General features: G+C 49.0%; 2 protein-coding genes across 2 annotated transcripts; one reads left to right on the top strand and one right to left on the bottom strand.

Moving 5' to 3' along the window:
* Positions 1 to 1,024: 1,024 nt before the first annotated feature.
* Positions 1,025 to 5,460, top strand: gpr37l1b (G protein-coupled receptor 37 like 1b). The gene is made up of 4 exons (XM_028409656.1): positions 1,025 to 2,147; positions 3,196 to 3,504; positions 3,674 to 4,045; positions 4,197 to 5,460. Exons 1-4 carry the CDS (start codon positions 1,434 to 1,436, stop codon positions 4,362 to 4,364), a joined length of 1,563 nt encoding a protein of 520 aa, XP_028265457.1. The 5' UTR covers positions 1,025 to 1,433; the 3' UTR covers positions 4,365 to 5,460.
* A 5,602-nt stretch (positions 5,461 to 11,062) lies between these two features.
* On the bottom strand, positions 11,063 to 17,574 carry LOC114438388 (ADP-ribosylation factor-like protein 8A). The gene is made up of 7 exons (XM_028409693.1): positions 16,947 to 17,574; positions 16,238 to 16,318; positions 15,497 to 15,570; positions 15,117 to 15,210; positions 14,758 to 14,825; positions 13,416 to 13,486; positions 11,063 to 12,802 (listed from the first exon to the last, which is right to left on the bottom strand). The coding sequence occupies exons 1-7, from the start codon at positions 17,067 to 17,069 to the stop codon at positions 12,750 to 12,752; spliced, it is 564 nt and encodes a 187-aa protein (XP_028265494.1). The 5' UTR covers positions 17,070 to 17,574; the 3' UTR covers positions 11,063 to 12,749.
* Positions 17,575 to 18,606: the final 1,032 nt, after the last annotated feature.

Here is an 18,606-nt window from a genome sequence, read left to right as displayed (position 1 = left end):
CAGACACACACAGATACACACAGAGACAAACACACACACAGACACACACAGACACACACATACACACACATACACACACACAGACAAACACACACACACACACACACACACACACACACACACACACACACACACACAGACAAACACACACACACACACACACACACAGACAAACACACACAGACACACAGACACACACAAACACACAGATACACACAGAGACAGACAGACAAACAGTTTTGTGCTGATCAGTGGAAACTGTTGAGAGCAGTAGGAAAGTCCATCAGTTTGACTGACACAGAGCAACACCGGCCTCCAGTGGCAGAAAGATGAAGTGCAGAGGAGCTCCTCAGTGACATGCTGTGTTCACTGTAAACACACAGAGGCTTCAAACAGACGTGGAAGCTAATTACAAATATTTTTCAATTAAATATGAATTTTAAAAATCGCAATGTGCTGTAAAAAAAATAAAAATATTAAAAGAAGAGACCGTCAAATGTGATTTAACGCGGCCTGTGAATCATCCCGGGTTGGAGTCAGCAGTGGTGTAATGACAAGGGTGATTCTAGGGGGCACCGTGGAGCCATTTTGCGATGTACATTCATGAATCAATTAAAAAGCTCACATTTCACCATCTTGTACAAAGTCCGGTGAGTTTTGAAGTGTTTCAGGCCTCATCACAGATTCAAGTTTCCGTCAAAAAAACCCTGCAGAGACAAATAAATACAAACACGCCTGCAGTGACAGCTTTGATCAGGTCAACATTTTGTGCACGTATTCAGACAAAAATAATCAAATAACCATCAAAAAACAAACACACGAATCACAAAATCAGAAACAGTGTAGATGAGGTTTTAAAGTTGCGGTAAGCTTTTCTCTTTCTGGCCACCAGCAGGGGGCAGCAGAGGGGAGCGTTTCCACCAGTGTGTCTGTGTGAGAAAGTGAGAGCCAAAAAGAGCAAAGGAAAGTATGCGTGCGTGGTTGTGCAGACAAATGTGTGTGTTTGTGTGCGTGCCAGCCTTGTTTGTATGCTTCTGTGTGCGTCCTGACAAAAGCTCCATCCAGCCGTGCTGCAGAGGGCTGCTCGTTCCCAGAGACCCTCAGAGGCTCTGCCGCCTGCAGCCCAGCTCGTCCCCCGTCCTGCTGCTGCCGGAGCTCCGCCGCCTCTCTGGATCACTGATGGATGGGTAAAGCAGAGAAGAGGTTCAAACCCGGAGGACCCAGAGGAGGGACGTCTGATCTGAAGACAAACTGCTGTTCTTGGTTCTTCATCCTCATTGAGTTGGGTTGTTGGATCTCTGCCTGACACTGGTCTCTTTGTGAGGTTGCTGCGTCTCTTACAGGACGGTGTTTGGGAACCTGTTCTGCTCCAGTTCTGGAACTTCTCTGGGAACCCTGCTGGAGGTTTTGTTGTTGTTGTTGCAGAAACCTGAATGAGAGTGTGTGCCATGGCTGCGCCGGTCGGTGTGTGGCTCTGCCTGTTGCTGCCGCTGCTGTCCACCGATGCAAAGAGCGTGGGACAACATGGTGAGCAGGACGGGAGCGTCCAAACACCCGCCTCACGGACCAAGCTGGAGCCGCTCTGGAACAGCAAGCAGGACAAAACCCAGCACGACGCCCCAGACCAGAGCCTCCTTCTCCCTGAGATGCTGGACCTTGACCTTGACCGCCCCCGCCGCCTGGCCCGCGGTGCAGACGAGGACGAGCAGCAGTCCACCTTCAGTCACTCCTTCGAGAACGACTGGGTGACGGCGCCTCAAGTCACCAAGTTCAGCAACGAGACAGACGTAGCAGGAGGTGACCGCGAAGACGACAACAGCGTCTCCGACAACACCACCAAACCCAGCGAAGACGCCCCGGGACTCTTTAACCCTTTCTACCCACTGGCGGAGAGTTCGTACTCAGCCTACGCTGTCCTGTTCCTGGCCGGCATGGTGCTGGCGGTGGGCGTGGTCGGGAACATGGCGGTCATGTGCATCGTCTGGAACAACTACTACATGAGATCCGCCTGGAACTACCTGCTGGCCAGCATGGCGTTCTGGGACTTCCTGGTCCTGGTGCTCTGCCTGCCTGTGGTGGTCCTCAACCAGCTCTCCCATAGGAGGATCCTGGGTGACATCACCTGTCGCATGGTGCCTTATATGGAGGTGGGTGGGGCTTATGTTACAATAAGAGGAAAGTCATGTGAGTGAGTGAAAAAGTTCTCCTGAAGGAGACTTCGTCACATTTTTAACCCTAAAGATAAAAAAAGCCATTCCATTTCCCAAGATGCATCTCTGTTTCCAACCCCAAACAAAGATGGCAGCCAGACCGGAAGCTGCTGTTGTTGGAAACCATTTTTAACCGTGACAGTTCAGCTGTGAAGTCGCTTCAGTTTAATGTGTCTCAGTTCAGTCAGGAGAGGCTTTAACCAAGAACACGCCTTCTGATCGAGAAGGAGCTGCGAGTACCAAAAACCTGCTCCACTTACATCGCAATAATTAAAAGGAACATGTAAATATTCCCGAACAACAATCAGCTGGAGCCTGAGTTACATTCAGATCTGTGTTCTGAGTCAAACTGATGCTGAACTCGGTTGCCACAGTAACTGGTTCCCGAGTCTGCTGGAACGTCCTGCTGCTGCATTCATGGTCTGACAGGAACAAATTTGGGGTGAACATGATTTGTAAACTGGTCCGTGGCGGCCATGTTGGACCAGAGGAGCGTTTCTGTCCAACTCGGCCCAGTGAGACAGGAAGGAGGTGGAGCTGCTGCTGAGAGGTGGGGCTCCACCTCCGTCCTGTCCGTCTCACCCACCTGGAAGGTCAGACTGACTGTGACCACGCCCCGGAGCAGGACGAGGTCTGCAGGCTCTGAGACCTTTAATCCAGCGTGTTTCTGTTTTTATCAACGATCCATCAGAAACTACAGAAGAAGTTTCTCAGAACTTTGACATGTTCAAAACAAAACCTTCAAACCAGAGCTGAGAAAAGAGTCATGATATTGAAAGTGAGACGTCCTGTGTTGATGTGTTTTCCTCACAGTTCTTGTTTTTATGTCCATTCCTGCTCATTTTGTTTTGGACTTCTGGCCTTCAGACTCAGCTCAGAGTGGCTCAGATGTTTACGTGGATCTTTGTGCGTCTGCCCTCTTGCTCTCCAGTGTGTGTGTGTGTGTGTGTGATGATTTTCACCGCTCGTCTCGTCCTCTCTGCAGGTCGTGTCCCTGGGCATCACCTCCTTCACCCTGTGCGCTCTGGGCATCGATCGCTTCCACGCCGCCACCTCCTCCTCCCAGCCGAAGGCTCGGCGGGTGGAGCGCTGCCGCTCGGTGCTGCTGAAGCTGCTGCTGGTGTGGCTCGCCGCCCTGCTGCTGTCCAGCCCTGAACTCTTCCTGTGGCAGCTCAGCCAGGCCGTGTCTCCGTCCAGCGGCCTGCTGGTGGACTCCTGCGCCATCACCCCCTCCTCTCCTCTGTCCCTCTACCTGCCCGACTCCCTGCACTCTCTGCTGCTCAGGTACCACCAGGTGAGGCAGGATCACATGACCTTCAAAACATATGCAAATTCAGAGGTAGTTCTTCAGGTAGACAGCAGGTGGCGCTGCTCTTTACCTGAAGCACTCCAGCAGGTGGGTTTATGGAGGACAGGATGAGGTCAGGACATCTCAGCTGACTGTCTGCTGGTCTCTGCTTCAGGGTCGCATGTGGTGGTGTTTCGGCTGCTACTTCTGCCTCCCCGTCCTCTTCACCATCCTCTGCCAAATGGCCACGCGCAACGTCAACAGCGACTCCAGCTCCGCCCAGAAGCAGCGCGGCCATGACGACCGCTCCTCCGCCCAGAAGCGGCAGCAGCACCAGGCGGTGGAGCGGCAGCTGAACTGCACGCTGCTGGCACTGGCCGTCGTTTATGGCGTGTGCGCCCTGCCCGAGCATGTCTGCAACATCACACTGGCCTACACACACATCGCCGTCTCCGAGGACACCGCCGCCATGCTGGCTCTGCTGCATCACTTCCTGCTGTTCTTCAAGTCGTCGGTGACGCCGGTGCTGCTGCTGTGTCTGTGTAAGGTAGGTCAGGCTGGTCATCGGGTCATTAGCTGTTCTGCTAGCATCACTGAGGCCGTTGGTTGGGGGTGTTTGGGCTTATCAGGTCAAACCGGGGAATGTTCCTTGTTTAAACCACGTTAGCTTGCATGCTAACTGACGGTCTGTGTTCCAGGCTCTGGGTCAGGCCTTCATGGACTGCTGCTGCTGCTGCTGTCAGGAGTGTCAGCCAACCGCGGCTCAAGGCTCGCCGGGCTCTGCCAAACTGAAGGCAGCCAACGAGACGTCCATCTTTTTTGACAAGGCTAAAGACACGTCAGCCATCTTGTCCATCTCTAGTTAGAGCCGTGGGTCCCTCTTAGACCATCGATCCATCGTGTTTGTGTTAGTTCCTCTTTCTTTTAGCTCTTTCTTCTTCTTCTTGTGTCTCTCTTGTGTTCTTCATCATCATCTCTCTGTATGATACTCCTCTGTGGACTCAGAGCCCCCCCCCAGCTTCCTGTCTGAGCAGGAAGTGATGTTTAATCTGTAGTGAGATTAGCTTTGCTGTACTTGCACACCAAGCTGATGTAAAAGCAGGAGCCTGTTTCACAAAGGACTCTTGTCTCCTGGACCTCCTGCAGAGCTGGGACAGTCCAGCTGTGGGCTCTGCTCCTTAGATCGATGCTGTGACACCGTTCACTGTTTTATAGAAGATATAAATTAGACAAATGTTTGCTGCAGTGATAAGATGCTACTTGAATAATCAGGATGTAGAGCTCGACGTTTGGTTTGTTTTCTGTAGAACAATCAGACTGAAGCTCAGAGGGATCCGAGCAGCCGTGAAGGCAGAAATAATCCGGCCTGCCGGTCGTCCCCGTGATGACATCACACAGACACACACATCATCCTCAGCATGTTAGCACGGCTGACACACACAAATCATCACAAACATGCACCATTCTTAGTGTCTGTGGGGGGGGGATCCATAACTAAACCCGTTAGACTGCATTAAGGCGGTGTGATCGGCCATCTTTACCTCCCTCTGTGAGCTGCTCGTCAGCCTGACAGCGATTATTTCTGCCTGAACGGCTGTTCCGATGTTAACGTGCAGGTGTGTTTCTGTGGAGGAGGCGGCGACTGTGTGTGAAAGTGAAGAGGAAGGACACCTGAGGACACCTGAGGACGGCCTCGGTGTCTGTGCAGGAGGTGTAGTGTATTAATCTGTAACTGTAGGAGCTGCGGTGTGAGCGTGGCTCAGTTTAATGCTAGCGCCATCACTAATCACCTCTCTGTGTGATGTTTTTTTCATGTCACCTGCTTTTGTAATGTTCGGCGTCACAGTGTGTGTCAGAGCCGACCATGCCCTGTAAGCCCCGCCCACCAATAGTCTGCACCAGCCAACCGGCACCGAGTCGTCCGGCTGACACGCAGGTTCACACGTGAGGCGCTGTGTTTCTGTGCAGGTGAAATAAAGGGCTGAAAGTCAAAGTGACCGTGGCCTCGGCGCCTGACTGTCCGCTCACACACACACACCAGCAGCATCCACATTTTACCACGACGATTCCAACACTCAGACAGGTGATCACTGATTAGTACAAGTCAACAGATTCTTAAAGGAACTCTTTAGAGTTTTCGTCTCTGTGTCCTCTCTGAGGAGGATTTCCCTCAGCAGAGCTGCTGTCCTGCATATCAACGACCTTACTACTGTCCCATTGCCATGGGATACCACACACACACACACAGTCCTGTTAATTTAGAAACTCTTTTCTAATCAATGCAAGTCTCTCTCCTCGCCCGTCTTTGCCTGGTCGCCCCTGGCAACCCATGAAGGGGGCTTTACACATTTAAAGGGCAGTCAGGACATGGTGGTGGTTCCTGTCTGCGGGGCAGAGGAGCTGGGAGCCGTCGGTCACCGCCATCTTTTCTATCAGAAGACGGATCCTTCCAGGTGAACAGGAAGTCACTGCGTCCCAGTTTGCAGGGTGTGGGGGCGTGACGAAGAACCTGCTGGGTCTGTGGATGACTTCCTGTTTGTCTGTCCCAGGGTTCTGCTGCAACCTTCACCACCAGAGACGGCTCTTATGGAGCCTCACTGTACCACTGTGATGTCATCAGGAACTGAGACACACTGCTGGGACATGTGCAGGCTGGTGTTAGCTGTTTAGCTTACATCATGCTAACAGGCCAGATCGCCTTCAAACACTTTGAGGAGCCGACTGTCAATCACAGATCTGATTATCACAACAATTATTACCCAGAATTCTACAGGAATGACCCACTTCTCCAGTCACTGCAATGTTGAGCCAAGCCTCTAGTGGCTGTTGGTGGTATTACACTTAAACGTCAGATTCAAGTCATCGATTCTCAAGATGCTTTACAGCCTGAGGTTACAGTCTGAGGTGAAAATCTGCTAGTTTGTATGAAGTAGCCACACCCCCTTTATAAACAACCTTAACACTAAACTACATGCAAAGGTTGTCCTGGAACAAGGAGGAGGAGGAGGAGGAGGAGGAGGAGGACGGCCGAGCTGCAGGAACAGAGTGTTTCAGGAGGCCGGCCATGTTGTTCTCATTAGTAGTGATGAGAGCTCGCCCCTCTGATACAAACCGCCGAACAGACCGCCTCTGTTCACTAATGAACGCACACACTGAGGCGACTAGACCTCCATTGGTCATGCAAGAGCTTCTCTGAGCCAGACTGGATGGGAACCAACAGCCGGCGGTGGTTGTGTAACAGGAAGGTCACAGGTTCGATCCTCAGGCCGGGGGGGGGGGGGGTGTTTCATGCAGTCACACACACACCTGCCTACATTTAAGACCTGCATCATAGCCGCTGATACACATGAAAACAACACTGCTGAACATCTGAGGATGAAACACAGCAGCAGGTAAGTCATGGTGTTTTAGGCCGGAACATGAACTTTCCAACGGTCCTTGAATGTATGTTGGAAAACGTTTGATCAAACTGTCAATGTTTAGATAAGCATCATCTTCAGGTCATTGCTGTGAGAGCAGCAGCATCACACTCACTGTGTGAAACTCTGACATGAAGCACCACTTGTGTAGAACTGTGTGTGTGTGCATCCCCAACCACAAGCTCAATGAACACAAATTAATCTGACCTGAATGTCTCTCTCACACACACACACACACACACACACACACAGGAGCACAATGTCTGTTTTGTTCTGTGGGAAAACTGATGAGGAAAGGAGGAGGAGGAGGAGGGGGATACTGTTGTCATGGCGATAAGTGTGGGGTCCTGACAGAGAGCTAGGTTGACTCTCACTGGGAACAAACACACACACACATACACACACACACACACGGTGGGACCACCTTGTACTGCAGGCAGGAAACACTGAGGCCTGCTTCTTTGTTGATTGGTATAAAAGTAGCCACACACACACACACACACACACACACACACACTGTGAGTGTCACCCACTTGTTGACAAGGACCATGGAGGGACGGGGGAGGCAGTGTCTGTGGAGTTATCCTGAGTTTGGAGTTGTTATCAGTGCGATCACGTCACAGCCAGATGACCAAATGACCGGCTTTCTGCGGCTTTCTCAAGCTTTCCGCTTCTGTTTTGTCCGACGTTCTTTCAGTGGCTGAGAACGCTGCGCTCCACACTCTGTGCTACTCCTCTAAACTGTCACTTATCCTCCAAAATAAAAGCCCGGACGACAAGAGAGCTGCTGGTCTGATGCAACAGGAGGACATTCCGCTGGCAGCCATGTTGGAGCCTCCAACAGGCTTCAGACTGACAAAAACACTTCACACTGTTCTAATTTTAACCCTCATCCACTTCCTGTCATCTACCAAACCTCATAAGGTCCCTGCAGGTCAGCGACGCTGAAGTCCTGATCTTATTGCCGGTCAGATCTTTGATCCTGTATCAGAGCTGAATGTAAACAGACTGATGTCCTCTGGTCTGACAGCTGAAGCTGATTTAGCCCATAAAACATGTTAGCATGCTGCTAACACCTGCTGGTTGGTCAGTATGCTAATCAAAACGTAGCATCCTGAGCTGACACCTGAGAGGTTGCAGGTTCAGAAAACAGGATGTTGAACTGAAGAGGGACTGGCTAGCTGCTAATGCTAGAAACACACCGTTTAATGAACACACACACACACACACACAGGGTGTGCCTGGATTCAGAGAGGTGGTTTGTGGGCCGTGTGTGTGCTGCCCCCTGCTGTCTGATCACCGACTCTGCAGCTCTGTGGTAAACGGTGGATTATTGAAGGACGGCAGCGCCTCATTTCTCCATGGTTTTTATTTAGTGTCATACACAAGCATTATTATATGAACTGAATCAAACGATGTACAGACAGACAGACCAGCCCGGTCATCCTGCACGTCCAAACAGAACCAGAACCAGGAGCACAGCGGCCCAGACAGAAACAAACAGTTCCCCCTGCAGCCTCATGGGATTCTGTTTCATCTCAGAAATATCAACATCTGTCCGATCATCTGTCACGTGTTCCAGGTTTCATCATTTTACCAGACGTTATGAAATATGTCGGTCCAAACACTGGTCAGTTTATGACAGATCATCACAAGTCCAGACTGTGAACAGACCGAAGCCCGGGTCTGGTCCGGTCACTGCTTCTAATCTAACTGCAGAAGATGCAGACATGATGACATTTCATGACTTTAATCTGAATGATACAGAACCAGTGAAAGGCTGTGGCATGGCTGGTCGTCTGGGCACCGCCTCAGTGTGGACGTGCAGGATCACAACACCTCAAACACCACGGCCACAACCCAACATGTTCGCCTGTGACAGGAGGTCTGTGGGGAGCGCCGTGTAATCACATGACTCCTCTGCAGGTCGCCTCATTGGACTACAGACGTTTTAAGTAGCACTGCACCAAAACATCTCCCGGCCCTCAGCAGGCAAGCAGAAGACACCAGAGCCAATCAGAGCATCACAGAGGGGCGGGGTCACCTAACAGGGGGTAAACTGGTCAAAGAGGCTGGTGAGTCTCAGAGTTTACCGTCTGCAGTGACCTCAGAGGCCACGACGAGACCAGCTGGACTGATTACAAATTCTGATCAGCAGGCGCTGGCTGGTTCAGGACCTGGAGTGAGGAGCAGCCGTCGAGCAGAGGTCTGGGAGTTGTGCTTGTTGTTTGAACGGGAGGCTCTTCAGGGTTTGTTTGGACCCTGCTGCAGGGTCGGGTGAAGCAGGAGTGTGAAACCATTGACAGTAAAAACTATGGACAGAGCTTCCGTGACGTCACCCGTTTGTTTCTGAAGAGCCGTTTTGAGGCTCGGTGGGAGGTTCCGGGACGTTGATGACCGCCGCCATGTTGACAGCGTCACGTCCGCCAAAACTCCAAATATGGACAAAAAGGGGGAGCACGAGCGGGGTTTAGGGGGGCGGGCGATCGTGGAAGCAGGAAACTCACGCTGTGATACGTCGACTGTCTGTCACTCAAGCGGCAACGCCCATAATTATGCGTAATTTTAAGTCCGAATACAATTGACACTAGAAGAGAACCTATCATCTGAGACCAGAGTGGTTTTTTGTACCAGGCTGTAAACATGTTCTTTTCTGCTGTGAAGTCGGCCATTTTAACATGGGAGTCTATGGGAAATGACTCGCTTTTGGAGCCAGCCCCCAGTGGTTGCGGCGTGAATTACAAGTCTGAGCTGCGAAGGCTGCCGCTTGTGTGAAACACACAGTGCACTGATCGAGCCGTGAACGTCAAGAGGCGGCGTGGAGCGTGCACGCGCGCGCACATAAGGATGGTCCTCTGACACCCGAGGCTCCGACACATGCGCGGTAGCTCATGAAGCAATTGTTTCGAACCACTGTGCCGAGGCTTGCTTCGGTCACGTGGCTAGTGACGTTTGAACCACTTCAGTGACGTTTGAAGCAGTTGAGTGCTTCGAGCGGCATACGAGTCATGTGATTGGATCGGGTTGTGAATCGCTTGGTGGGATCGAGTGTGTTCAGGGATATAACTATATATCAATATATAGTAATAGATCAATCAGTTAGATGGTGAAATATATTAGCTACATTGATACTTTTATCGGTTTGATTGCTGCAAAGCAATCGAACTCTTGAGATTCTTTAAATATGAGTTAAATATTTTACTTAGATGCAAACGATTCACGTTTATTTTTTTATTATTTATATCTAAGAATTTCATAGCATTAAACGCAGTTAATCGCAATTTGTCTTTGTGTACATTTTAGTAGAATAAAAGTTACTGATCACGTTTCTCTTGCGTGTGTGTGTGGAGGACCTCTCGCTGATTCGTGTATCATAAGTTTTGAACCCGGAACCTCTCGCCCCAAAACCGACGATGATTCCCCTACACCACCATCCAGCTTCGATCTCTGCTGCAAATGCTTCAATTGTGTTAAACATTTTAATCGGATTAATCATGATGTTTGATTAGCCCTAATTATTATGTATTCACTTCAAATGTAACTTTGTAACAATTGTGTGCAGTGAAACTGAAAGTTTAATGTATTTTATTGTGTCAACCATTCAACCATGTAGTGTAGTCGAACGAGGCTGCACGGCGATTCAAATCCCAAACAATCCATGAACCAATAACACACACCGCAATGCATTTTATTCACCACTAGATGTCCTACTCGAGCACTGTGTCAATGAAGCCTCGAGTAATGAACCTTTTTCTTGAATCAGGTGTCGAAGCTTCAACAAAGCCTCGAAAACCCATCACTACGCGCACACACACACAAACAGGCAACGCTCGTTCTTGTTTGTTCTGCACTCTGATTGGCTGCTGTCAGGACCAGGATGTAAGGAGAGCCAATGAGAGGACGGAGCTGAGGGACATCAGAAACACAACGGTCACATCAGCTGAGTGGCTGCTGGAGTCAAACCATCACACATAACAAATAACCTTCATCCATTGATAATCTGCTGACTGCACGTTTGTTTCGAGTTTGATTTATCGTCCATATTTACAGTTAACTAAATAACTCATTTTTGTATTGACTTTAAACATGGCGTCACTTTTCGTTGTTGTGAATGTGTTGACATCAATAAAAACCTTTAACTCGAGCTCTTTAAATTAAAAGTTTAATATGTGAACCAAACAATGACATCGCTTCATTCTGTCCAAGCGCAGCGCGAGATCACATGACACCTCTGGTCCAATCGGCAGACAGCTCAGAGCAGGAAACACTGGTTAGACGACCGTAGCAGACTTATGAAGTCAAAAATCAACAGTAAAAAACAATAATAATATAAAACATAAAAAGCTCATTACAGAGATATGAACAGAAACGAGAACACTTCATCTCAGAGTACCACTTCCTGCCCGGACACATCTGGTTATGTCACAATAAGAAGATTATTAACATTATTCTTATTATTAATATCTTACAAAAACAAAATCAACAGTGCAATAAAAAGGTTTTTTAACCCCTCGCTCAGCAGGAGAGAGAGAGAGAGAGAGGGAGAGAGAGAGAGAGAGACGGCGAGGGGCGGGACTTGGCGACGAGGAAGGAGAGACCGAATGTAACATCCAAAGAAAAGAAAGAAGGGACACAGAGGAGGACGAGCAGTTTACAGGAGGGGATGGGGGGGGTGGGGGGTGCATGGATGGATGTGGAGGTAGAGGTGATGGAAGGCGGGAGAGAGGAGGATGATGGGAAAACTTTAGAAAGGTCCACACTGCAGGCTCGAACCCGACGCTAACCGGCCGACCGTGACGTTTGTTAAGAAGAAACTTCATCCCAGTGAAGTCATGTGAGCCGAGTCTGATGGCGGCCGCTGTGTGGACCTGTACAGATGCACGGATACCACCTCCCCTGCTGTCACTGTGTGCTTCAACCAGCCGTTAACCCCCTGAACTCCAGGAATCCACCCACCCCTCACTGCGGTATAAAGTGTCGCACAGTAGTAAACCTGCTGCTCACTCTGCAGGAAGCTGCAGGTCAGACAGGGACTCTGAGTGTTGGTCATGTGACTGCTGCTCACAGTGACTCCATCATGGCGTCCTGCTGGCTGCTGAGGACAGGATGTTTTTAGTGGACTCTTTGTTTCTGGAGGTTTTAATGCATACGTGTTGAATAAAGTGGTTTAATGAAAGGTTTGAAGCTGGTTGAACTTAAACACACTGTGACGTGTTGAAGGTGTTTTTGGGGGTCTGCCCACGTCTGCCCCTCAGCGCCACGCCACACACGCCTCTTCATGCTGAATGCTGTGTCGGGTCTAATCACAGGAAGAAGCTGCGTATAAGGAACTCAGACCTGTCCGTCCTGGAAAGGCTCCCGTTTCTAACTCTGTGAGAACGTTTCGAACTTGTGTGTTTGTGTGCTGCTGAATAATGGACGCCGCCGCTGAAAGAACAACCACGGATGTAGCCGCAGGAGCAGCCCGACATGACAAACGCCTGAACCTACACCCACACGTTCCACAGCATCCGTCCAGAACAGCACCACACTGCCTCAAGCTGGTGTCGCGTGACCAGTAACAAAAGCTTCATCCTGTCCTTCATACAGGGAGCTGCATGAGAAGAGAGCTCACAGACTGTGGACGGATTTTATTCAGCACACAGACTGAGGAGTCTGATCCTAGACACAGGTTATTCCTGCTGTGGGAAATACAGCTAAACACGGTATCAGTGCATCCTGGGGGGGGGGGGTTAATGCAAAGACAGGGTGGGTGTGAGGGAGGATGGATGGAAAGGGGGGGGGTAGTTGGGCTTGGCCTGTGTTGTTGTTGCGGAGGGGGGGTGTCATTTCTCAGGAACTCCTCTTAGTCCTGGAGTGTTGGATCAACCACTGAAGAGTGATGTCTGCAGAGAGAGAGGCTGATGTCAGAGCAGGTGTGTGTGTCAAGTCAAGCTTTATGTGAGTGTGTGTGTGTGAGATAAAGGTGACCATGTGATGAGGCTGTGAGATAAGTGGACCTCTGCATCATGATGTGGTCAGAGACCCCACAGGAGGCTTTTATTTTGAAGTTATAAAGTGTTCTGTGGTCACTGCACACACACCATAAATAGAGCAGTGCAGGAGCTCAGACTCTGACCTGTGAGGACCATTAAAGGGACAGTCCACCACATCAAGAACGACAAACTACACCCACAGCAGGATCAGGCAGAGGGACCCACACAGTGAACAAACAGGAGCAGCTCACAGCTCCGCTTGCGCCTCCTGGTGGTTGAAAATATGCAAACAAGCGACTGTGGTGTCACTGTCACTGTACAAGCACTGACTGACTGAGATCATTTATATTGATTTATGATCTTATCCAGACCTGGAAATAAAACCTTATCCATTTAAAATGTATTCATAAAATCCAGACGCAGACTTTCTTAGACTGAGGAAGATGCTGCCTGTCTCAGGCTGAAAAGATGACTGTGTGTGTGTGTCTGTGTGTGTGTGTGTGTGTGTGTGTGTGTGTGGTACCGATGTTGTCTTTCTCCTTGCAGGAGATGGAATAGCAGCAGATCTCTCTGTCCTGGATGGCCGACAGGTTCCTGATTAGAAACACACACAATCAGTAACAGATTTAGCTGGCCGATCAATTGCCAAGAGAAATTATTGTGATAAGCGATAATTTTGAGACCATGTTCAACTAATATAATGATAACAACATATAATGCAAGTACACACAGATCAATAAACTTTCATTTCTAAAGAACATTTAACTCTGGAAAGGCCCCAATCATCAACACTATTATTATTATTAATAATAATGATATTAATATTAATGTTAATATTGTTATTATGAGTATTACCATGGCTTATCTGAGCACAGTCAATGGAGTTAAGTCAAACCAACTAGCACGTCATGAGCAACAGAGCCAAACAACACGCACTCTACCTGCTGCTGGGAGTGGGCTCACCTGTATGTGCACATGTGTCTGCATGTGTGTTTGTGTGCACACGCGTGTGTGTGTATGCGCATCAGGCCGCTGCAGTGAATTTTAAAAACGCCACCATGTAGACAGAAACACATAAAAGAAACTGATAGCAGAGATGAACTGGGCAAGAGGACTAATGGGTGGAGCTGCCACGAGTGCCGCCAGTAAGAAGGCAGAGAACTACACTCTACAACGCGGACTCTCTCCGAGGTTGTATACATAAGCATGTTTATTCTCGTTGTTTGTTGTATCGAAGTGTTGAACCGGTGTTGTGCAGCTTCACAGCCCTCTGTGTTGCTGTAACCAGCGTCCAAGCCCTGCAGCACTGTGACGCACCGTGGAGACGCAGACAGCGAGCTGACCGTGGTCTGCTCAGAACGTCCCGTAAACGTTACACAATGAGTTAAAAATAAGAACTACCTGTTGATTTGACGCATTTTAAGACAGAAGCCGCGGGACATATAATGTCTGACGGCCGGACTTTGCACACTTTATATGCTACGATGCGCTACGACGCCTTGTGTCAAAGTTATCGTGCAATTAATTGATTTATTGTTAATCGCGACAGGCCTAGGTCAGCCACCATACATTTAAATTAGAACCACAATCTAAACACACATGTACACACACTCTGTGATGAGGACACACACAGCAGCAACAGTTTCAGCACAGAAGGATCACAGAAACTCACATGATGAAATGAGAGTTGAAAAGAACAAAAAGAACAAAGGACGCTGGGAACAGGGGCGGGTGGAGACACCGCAGGCCGCTCTCTAACTATGTTTTAACTGTGTGTCTATCAGCCGACACACGTCTGTGCTGTTCACAGAGGTTAAACCATCAGCTGTGAGTTGGAAGTGTGAGCAGAGTGGTGCTGGACTTACATCCTCTCTATGAGCTCCTTCTCATCCAGAGCGCCGGGCAGGTCCCTCTTATTCCCCAGAACCAGAACCTGAGACACACACAGAGGGACGACACATCAGCTCCACGCACAGGTGGACAAACACTCATTAACTGTTCCTGTTCCTGTCTGTGAGGTCAGTGTTTGATGGCTGCACCCTGTCTGGACTGAAACACACTGAGCATGATCCCTGAGCTGCGGTTCATCAGCGTGCTCTTTAAAGACATAATACTTCATTTAAAGGTAGGGCAGGAGGCTGTGAGCGTGTCCCCCCGGTGTTAACGGGGTTAACCCTGCTCTGCTCAGGCTCGTGGGTGTGTCTGTTCTGTGCGCTCCTCTTACAGGGATCCCCTGCAGCTGCGGTTTGTCCAGCAGGTTGTGCAGCTCGTTCTTGGAGGCTTCGATCTTCTCTGGGTCTGCTGCGTCCACCATGTAACTGCAACAGGAGACAAAACCACTGTCAGCACACAGTGAGTTAAAACCAGCACAGTTCACACCGGGGTCAGTCTCACTACGTCTCAGCTGTGCACACACTCATTACATCATCCTTAGCCTGCAGCTTCCTGCAGCCACACAGCAGGGTGCATGTGACACACTCGCAGCATCAGCCCTCACACTGGCACCAGAACAAAGCTACAGTCAAGCTGAGCTGGTGTCCTCTGTCTCGCTAACGGCGCTCAGGCCAAGCGTGGACCGTGCAGGGACGCTGCAGCAGGACTTACACGATGGCACTGACTCCTCGACAGTAACGCTCCCACATGCTCCTGAAGCGAGGCTGGCCGCCGATATCCCACAACTGCAGACACACACAGGCAGGAGACAGGTCAGAGCGAGAGACATCAGGAGACAGGTCAGAGAGAGAGACATCAGGAGACAGGTCAGAGCGAGACATCAGAAACAGGTCAGAGAGAGACATCAGGAGACAGGTCAGAGAGAGACATCAGGAGACAGGTCAGAGAGAGAGACATCAAGAGACAGGTCAGAGAGAGACATCAGGTCAGAGGGAGACATCAGGAGTAAGGTCGGAGAGAGACATCAGGTCAGAGCGAGACATCAGGAGAAAGGTCAGAGAGAGACATCAGAAACAGGTCAGAGCGAGACATCAGGAGACAGGTCAGAGAGAGACATCAGGAGACAGGTCAGAGAGAGAGACATCAAGAGACAGGTCAGAGAGAGACATCAGGTCAGAGCGAGACATCAGGAGTAAGGTCGGAGAGAGACATCAGGTCAGAGCGAGACATCAGGAGAAAGGTCAGAGAGAGACATCAGAAGACAGGTCAGAGACATCAGGAGACAGGTGAGAATTCATACTTCATACGAAGATTTTTTTCGAATTTTATTTATAATTATTTTGTTTACTTGTTTTTTTATATACTAAAAACTACTAAATTAAAAAACATTGACGTCATAATGTAACATATTTTCGTGTGAACAGCTGGCAGCAGGTGAACAGAAGTACCCACCTTGATGGTGACGTTCCCTTTAGTGATCTTCCTCATGTTGAAGCCAACTGTAGGAATCATGTCTTCACTGAACTGGCCAGACTGGAAAAACACAAACACACAAAATCAGTTAGACGAGTGTCCTTCGGTCTCTGTCACATCGAGCGTCCCTCAGTGTTTGGACAGTCCAAAGTAGTCTGTTTATTCTTCACTTAAACTGCATCAACACCTGAACTTTAGGAAGAAACCCAAACAGAACCCCGTCTGGTTTAGAGGCCCACACACGTTCATGTCCCCCAGCAGCCTGATGTCTGGACGGACAGCGGATGACTTGGAGACAGGAGGGCTGACCGACCCTCCAACACGGGACCGGCCAGTCCTACCTGCAGCCCGGCCCACAGCACCAGAGGTCAGAGGTTCCGTCCCCAAACTGCCTCAGTTCCACTAATAAATCTAATATTTACAACTGACGATAAAGATCGACCGGGCAGATATGGAAAAGGCTGAGCTAATTAATGAGACACACCAAACACAGGCTTCATCGTATATTAGACGTAAATGAGTCCGAAATTAAAACGACCTGATGTGTAATCTGCTTATTGACTCATCCTCGTCCTGCCTGGAGTCGAGCTGACCTCACCACTGCAGGGTAACAATGGATGCGGCCAGATGCTAACTGACAGCTGGCGTTAGCACATCTGCTAGCAGCTAAAGGAGCTCAGAAACTCACCGCTATCACGTTGACGAAGGTGGTTTTCCCAGAGTACTGGAGCCCCACCAGGGTCAGCTCCATCTCCTCCTTCCAGAACAGCGCCTTGAACCAGTCCAACAGTTTGTTGATTAGCGCTATCATCTTTGTCGACGTCTGCTAATGCTAACGCTAGCTGCGGCTTGATGCTTCGGTTATGTGGCTATGCTAGCTAGCAGGTTGGCTAACGCCCCAAAAGTCCCGTTTTACTGGACGCTGACAGTCACCGTGACAATCACAGACGGTAAGGGGGGAAGCAGCGGGACCTGCGGGCTTCACATGAACCGAAGAGGCGGAGGAGTAAGTCGGTGTTTTCAGGCTGTGATGTCCTCGACGTGTTTTCAGCTTTCTCCGGTGTTTACTAGCTACGCCTTTTGCCACCAGCACCGTCAAGACGGAAGTAGTGCAGCACGGCACATCCGGTGAAGCCCTTCAAAGTAAACGTCTGTTCAAAACACAGTTTTTACGACAAATTATTTTAAAAAACGGCTCACTGCGAAGTTAATATCATCAGTAACATAAATATATCTTGGAATAAAAAGTATTCTAACATAAACTCTATTTTAAATTGAGCTGTTTATCGTTGTGTTATTTAACCCCTCAGAAGGTTGTCATGGCCACTTCCTGTTTGGGTGGGGTTGGTATCAGCAGCAGAGGAGAGCGCAGATAAAGAGGGGGCAGCCAGAGGCCGGTGCTGGCTAAAGACACCGCCCTCTGCTGTTCACACCGAATATTACACCTGGCGGGTTTTAGGGTTTGACTTGTTTCTCTCAGTTTTGGGATTAAAGTCAGAAATCTGGGAATTATGATCGGATTTTTCTCTTTTCTCAGAATCTTTCACACTGAATTCTGTCACACAGTCCATTTTTTACAGAGGTCCTGATGTTTTAGACGATATATTTTATAATTATCTTCAAATACAACAAAACCTGAATATGAAAATAATATATAATATAAATATAATCATATAACAGCTGCTCAAAAAACAAAGTTTTTTCTCTTTTTTTCTACTTTTTGTCTCAGCCTAATAATTTAATGTTTAAAAAGTGAGAGCACTTTCACAAATCAAACTGATATGAAGACAGATCACATGTTCGCTCCCAGCAGCGGTCAAAGCATCAGCTATCTGACACAAAGCGTTTCTGTTTGTTATCTCATGGAACATCATTTCTCAGTGTTTAAGTCACGTACAGCTCTGGAGGCTCAGAGTCGTGCCTGCAGTTTGCTCACGTGGGATAATCTGTGCTGCGTTTATTCTTGATATTCTGAGATTAAATCCTCACTGAACACAGCAGTGGATGAATACAGAGAGTACTCAGAGATCATCACACACCATGTCAGGACAACACACACACATTCAAAATGTGTCACGCACGCATCTCTGCAGCTCTGTGATCCGTCTTCCTCTGAGCAGAGGATTGTGGGTAATGATAGTAAGCGTGCTGTGGTGGACGTTAGAAGATGCAGAACAACCTCCTGACAAACTGTGTGATACTTGTTCTGTCACAGTCAAACACTGGTGATGTATTACTGCAGTCCAACCAGGAAGTTAATGCGTCATGTGTTCCACTAACAGCCAATCAGAGTCCTCCATTGTCTTTTGGATTACAGCAGTAAATCAATAAAGTTATTGATCCTCTCA

This window comes from Parambassis ranga, chromosome 7 (genome assembly GCF_900634625.1).
Source record: "Parambassis ranga chromosome 7, fParRan2.1, whole genome shotgun sequence".
NCBI lineage: Eukaryota > Metazoa > Chordata > Actinopteri > Ambassidae > Parambassis > Parambassis ranga.
This window is presented reverse-complemented; position numbering and strand designations above follow the sequence as displayed.

What these genes read in the sequence shown, in the direction of transcription:
- LOC114438388 (XM_028409693.1), bottom strand. Translation starts at nt 17,069, where the DNA reads ATGATAGCGCTAATCAACAAACTGTTGGACTGGTTCAAGGCGCTGTTC. An exon ending in CCTTCGTCAACGTGATAGCG is followed by an intron (nt 16,319 to 16,946) that starts GTGAGTTTCTGA and finishes GTGTTTTTCCAG; the next exon opens with TCTGGCCAGTTCAGTGAAGA. An exon ending in CAAGGAGAAAGACAACATCG is followed by an intron (nt 12,803 to 13,415) that starts GTACCACACACA and finishes CTCTCTCTGCAG; the next exon opens with ACATCACTCTTCAGTGGTTG.
- gpr37l1b (XM_028409656.1), top strand. Translation starts at nt 1,434, where the DNA reads ATGAGAGTGTGTGCCATGGCTGCGCCGGTCGGTGTGTGGCTCTGCCTG. An exon ending in GCATGGTGCCTTATATGGAG is followed by an intron (nt 2,148 to 3,195) that starts GTGGGTGGGGCT and finishes TCCTCTCTGCAG; the next exon opens with GTCGTGTCCCTGGGCATCAC. An exon ending in TGCTGCTCAGGTACCACCAG is followed by an intron (nt 3,505 to 3,673) that starts GTGAGGCAGGAT and finishes TCTCTGCTTCAG; the next exon opens with GGTCGCATGTGGTGGTGTTT.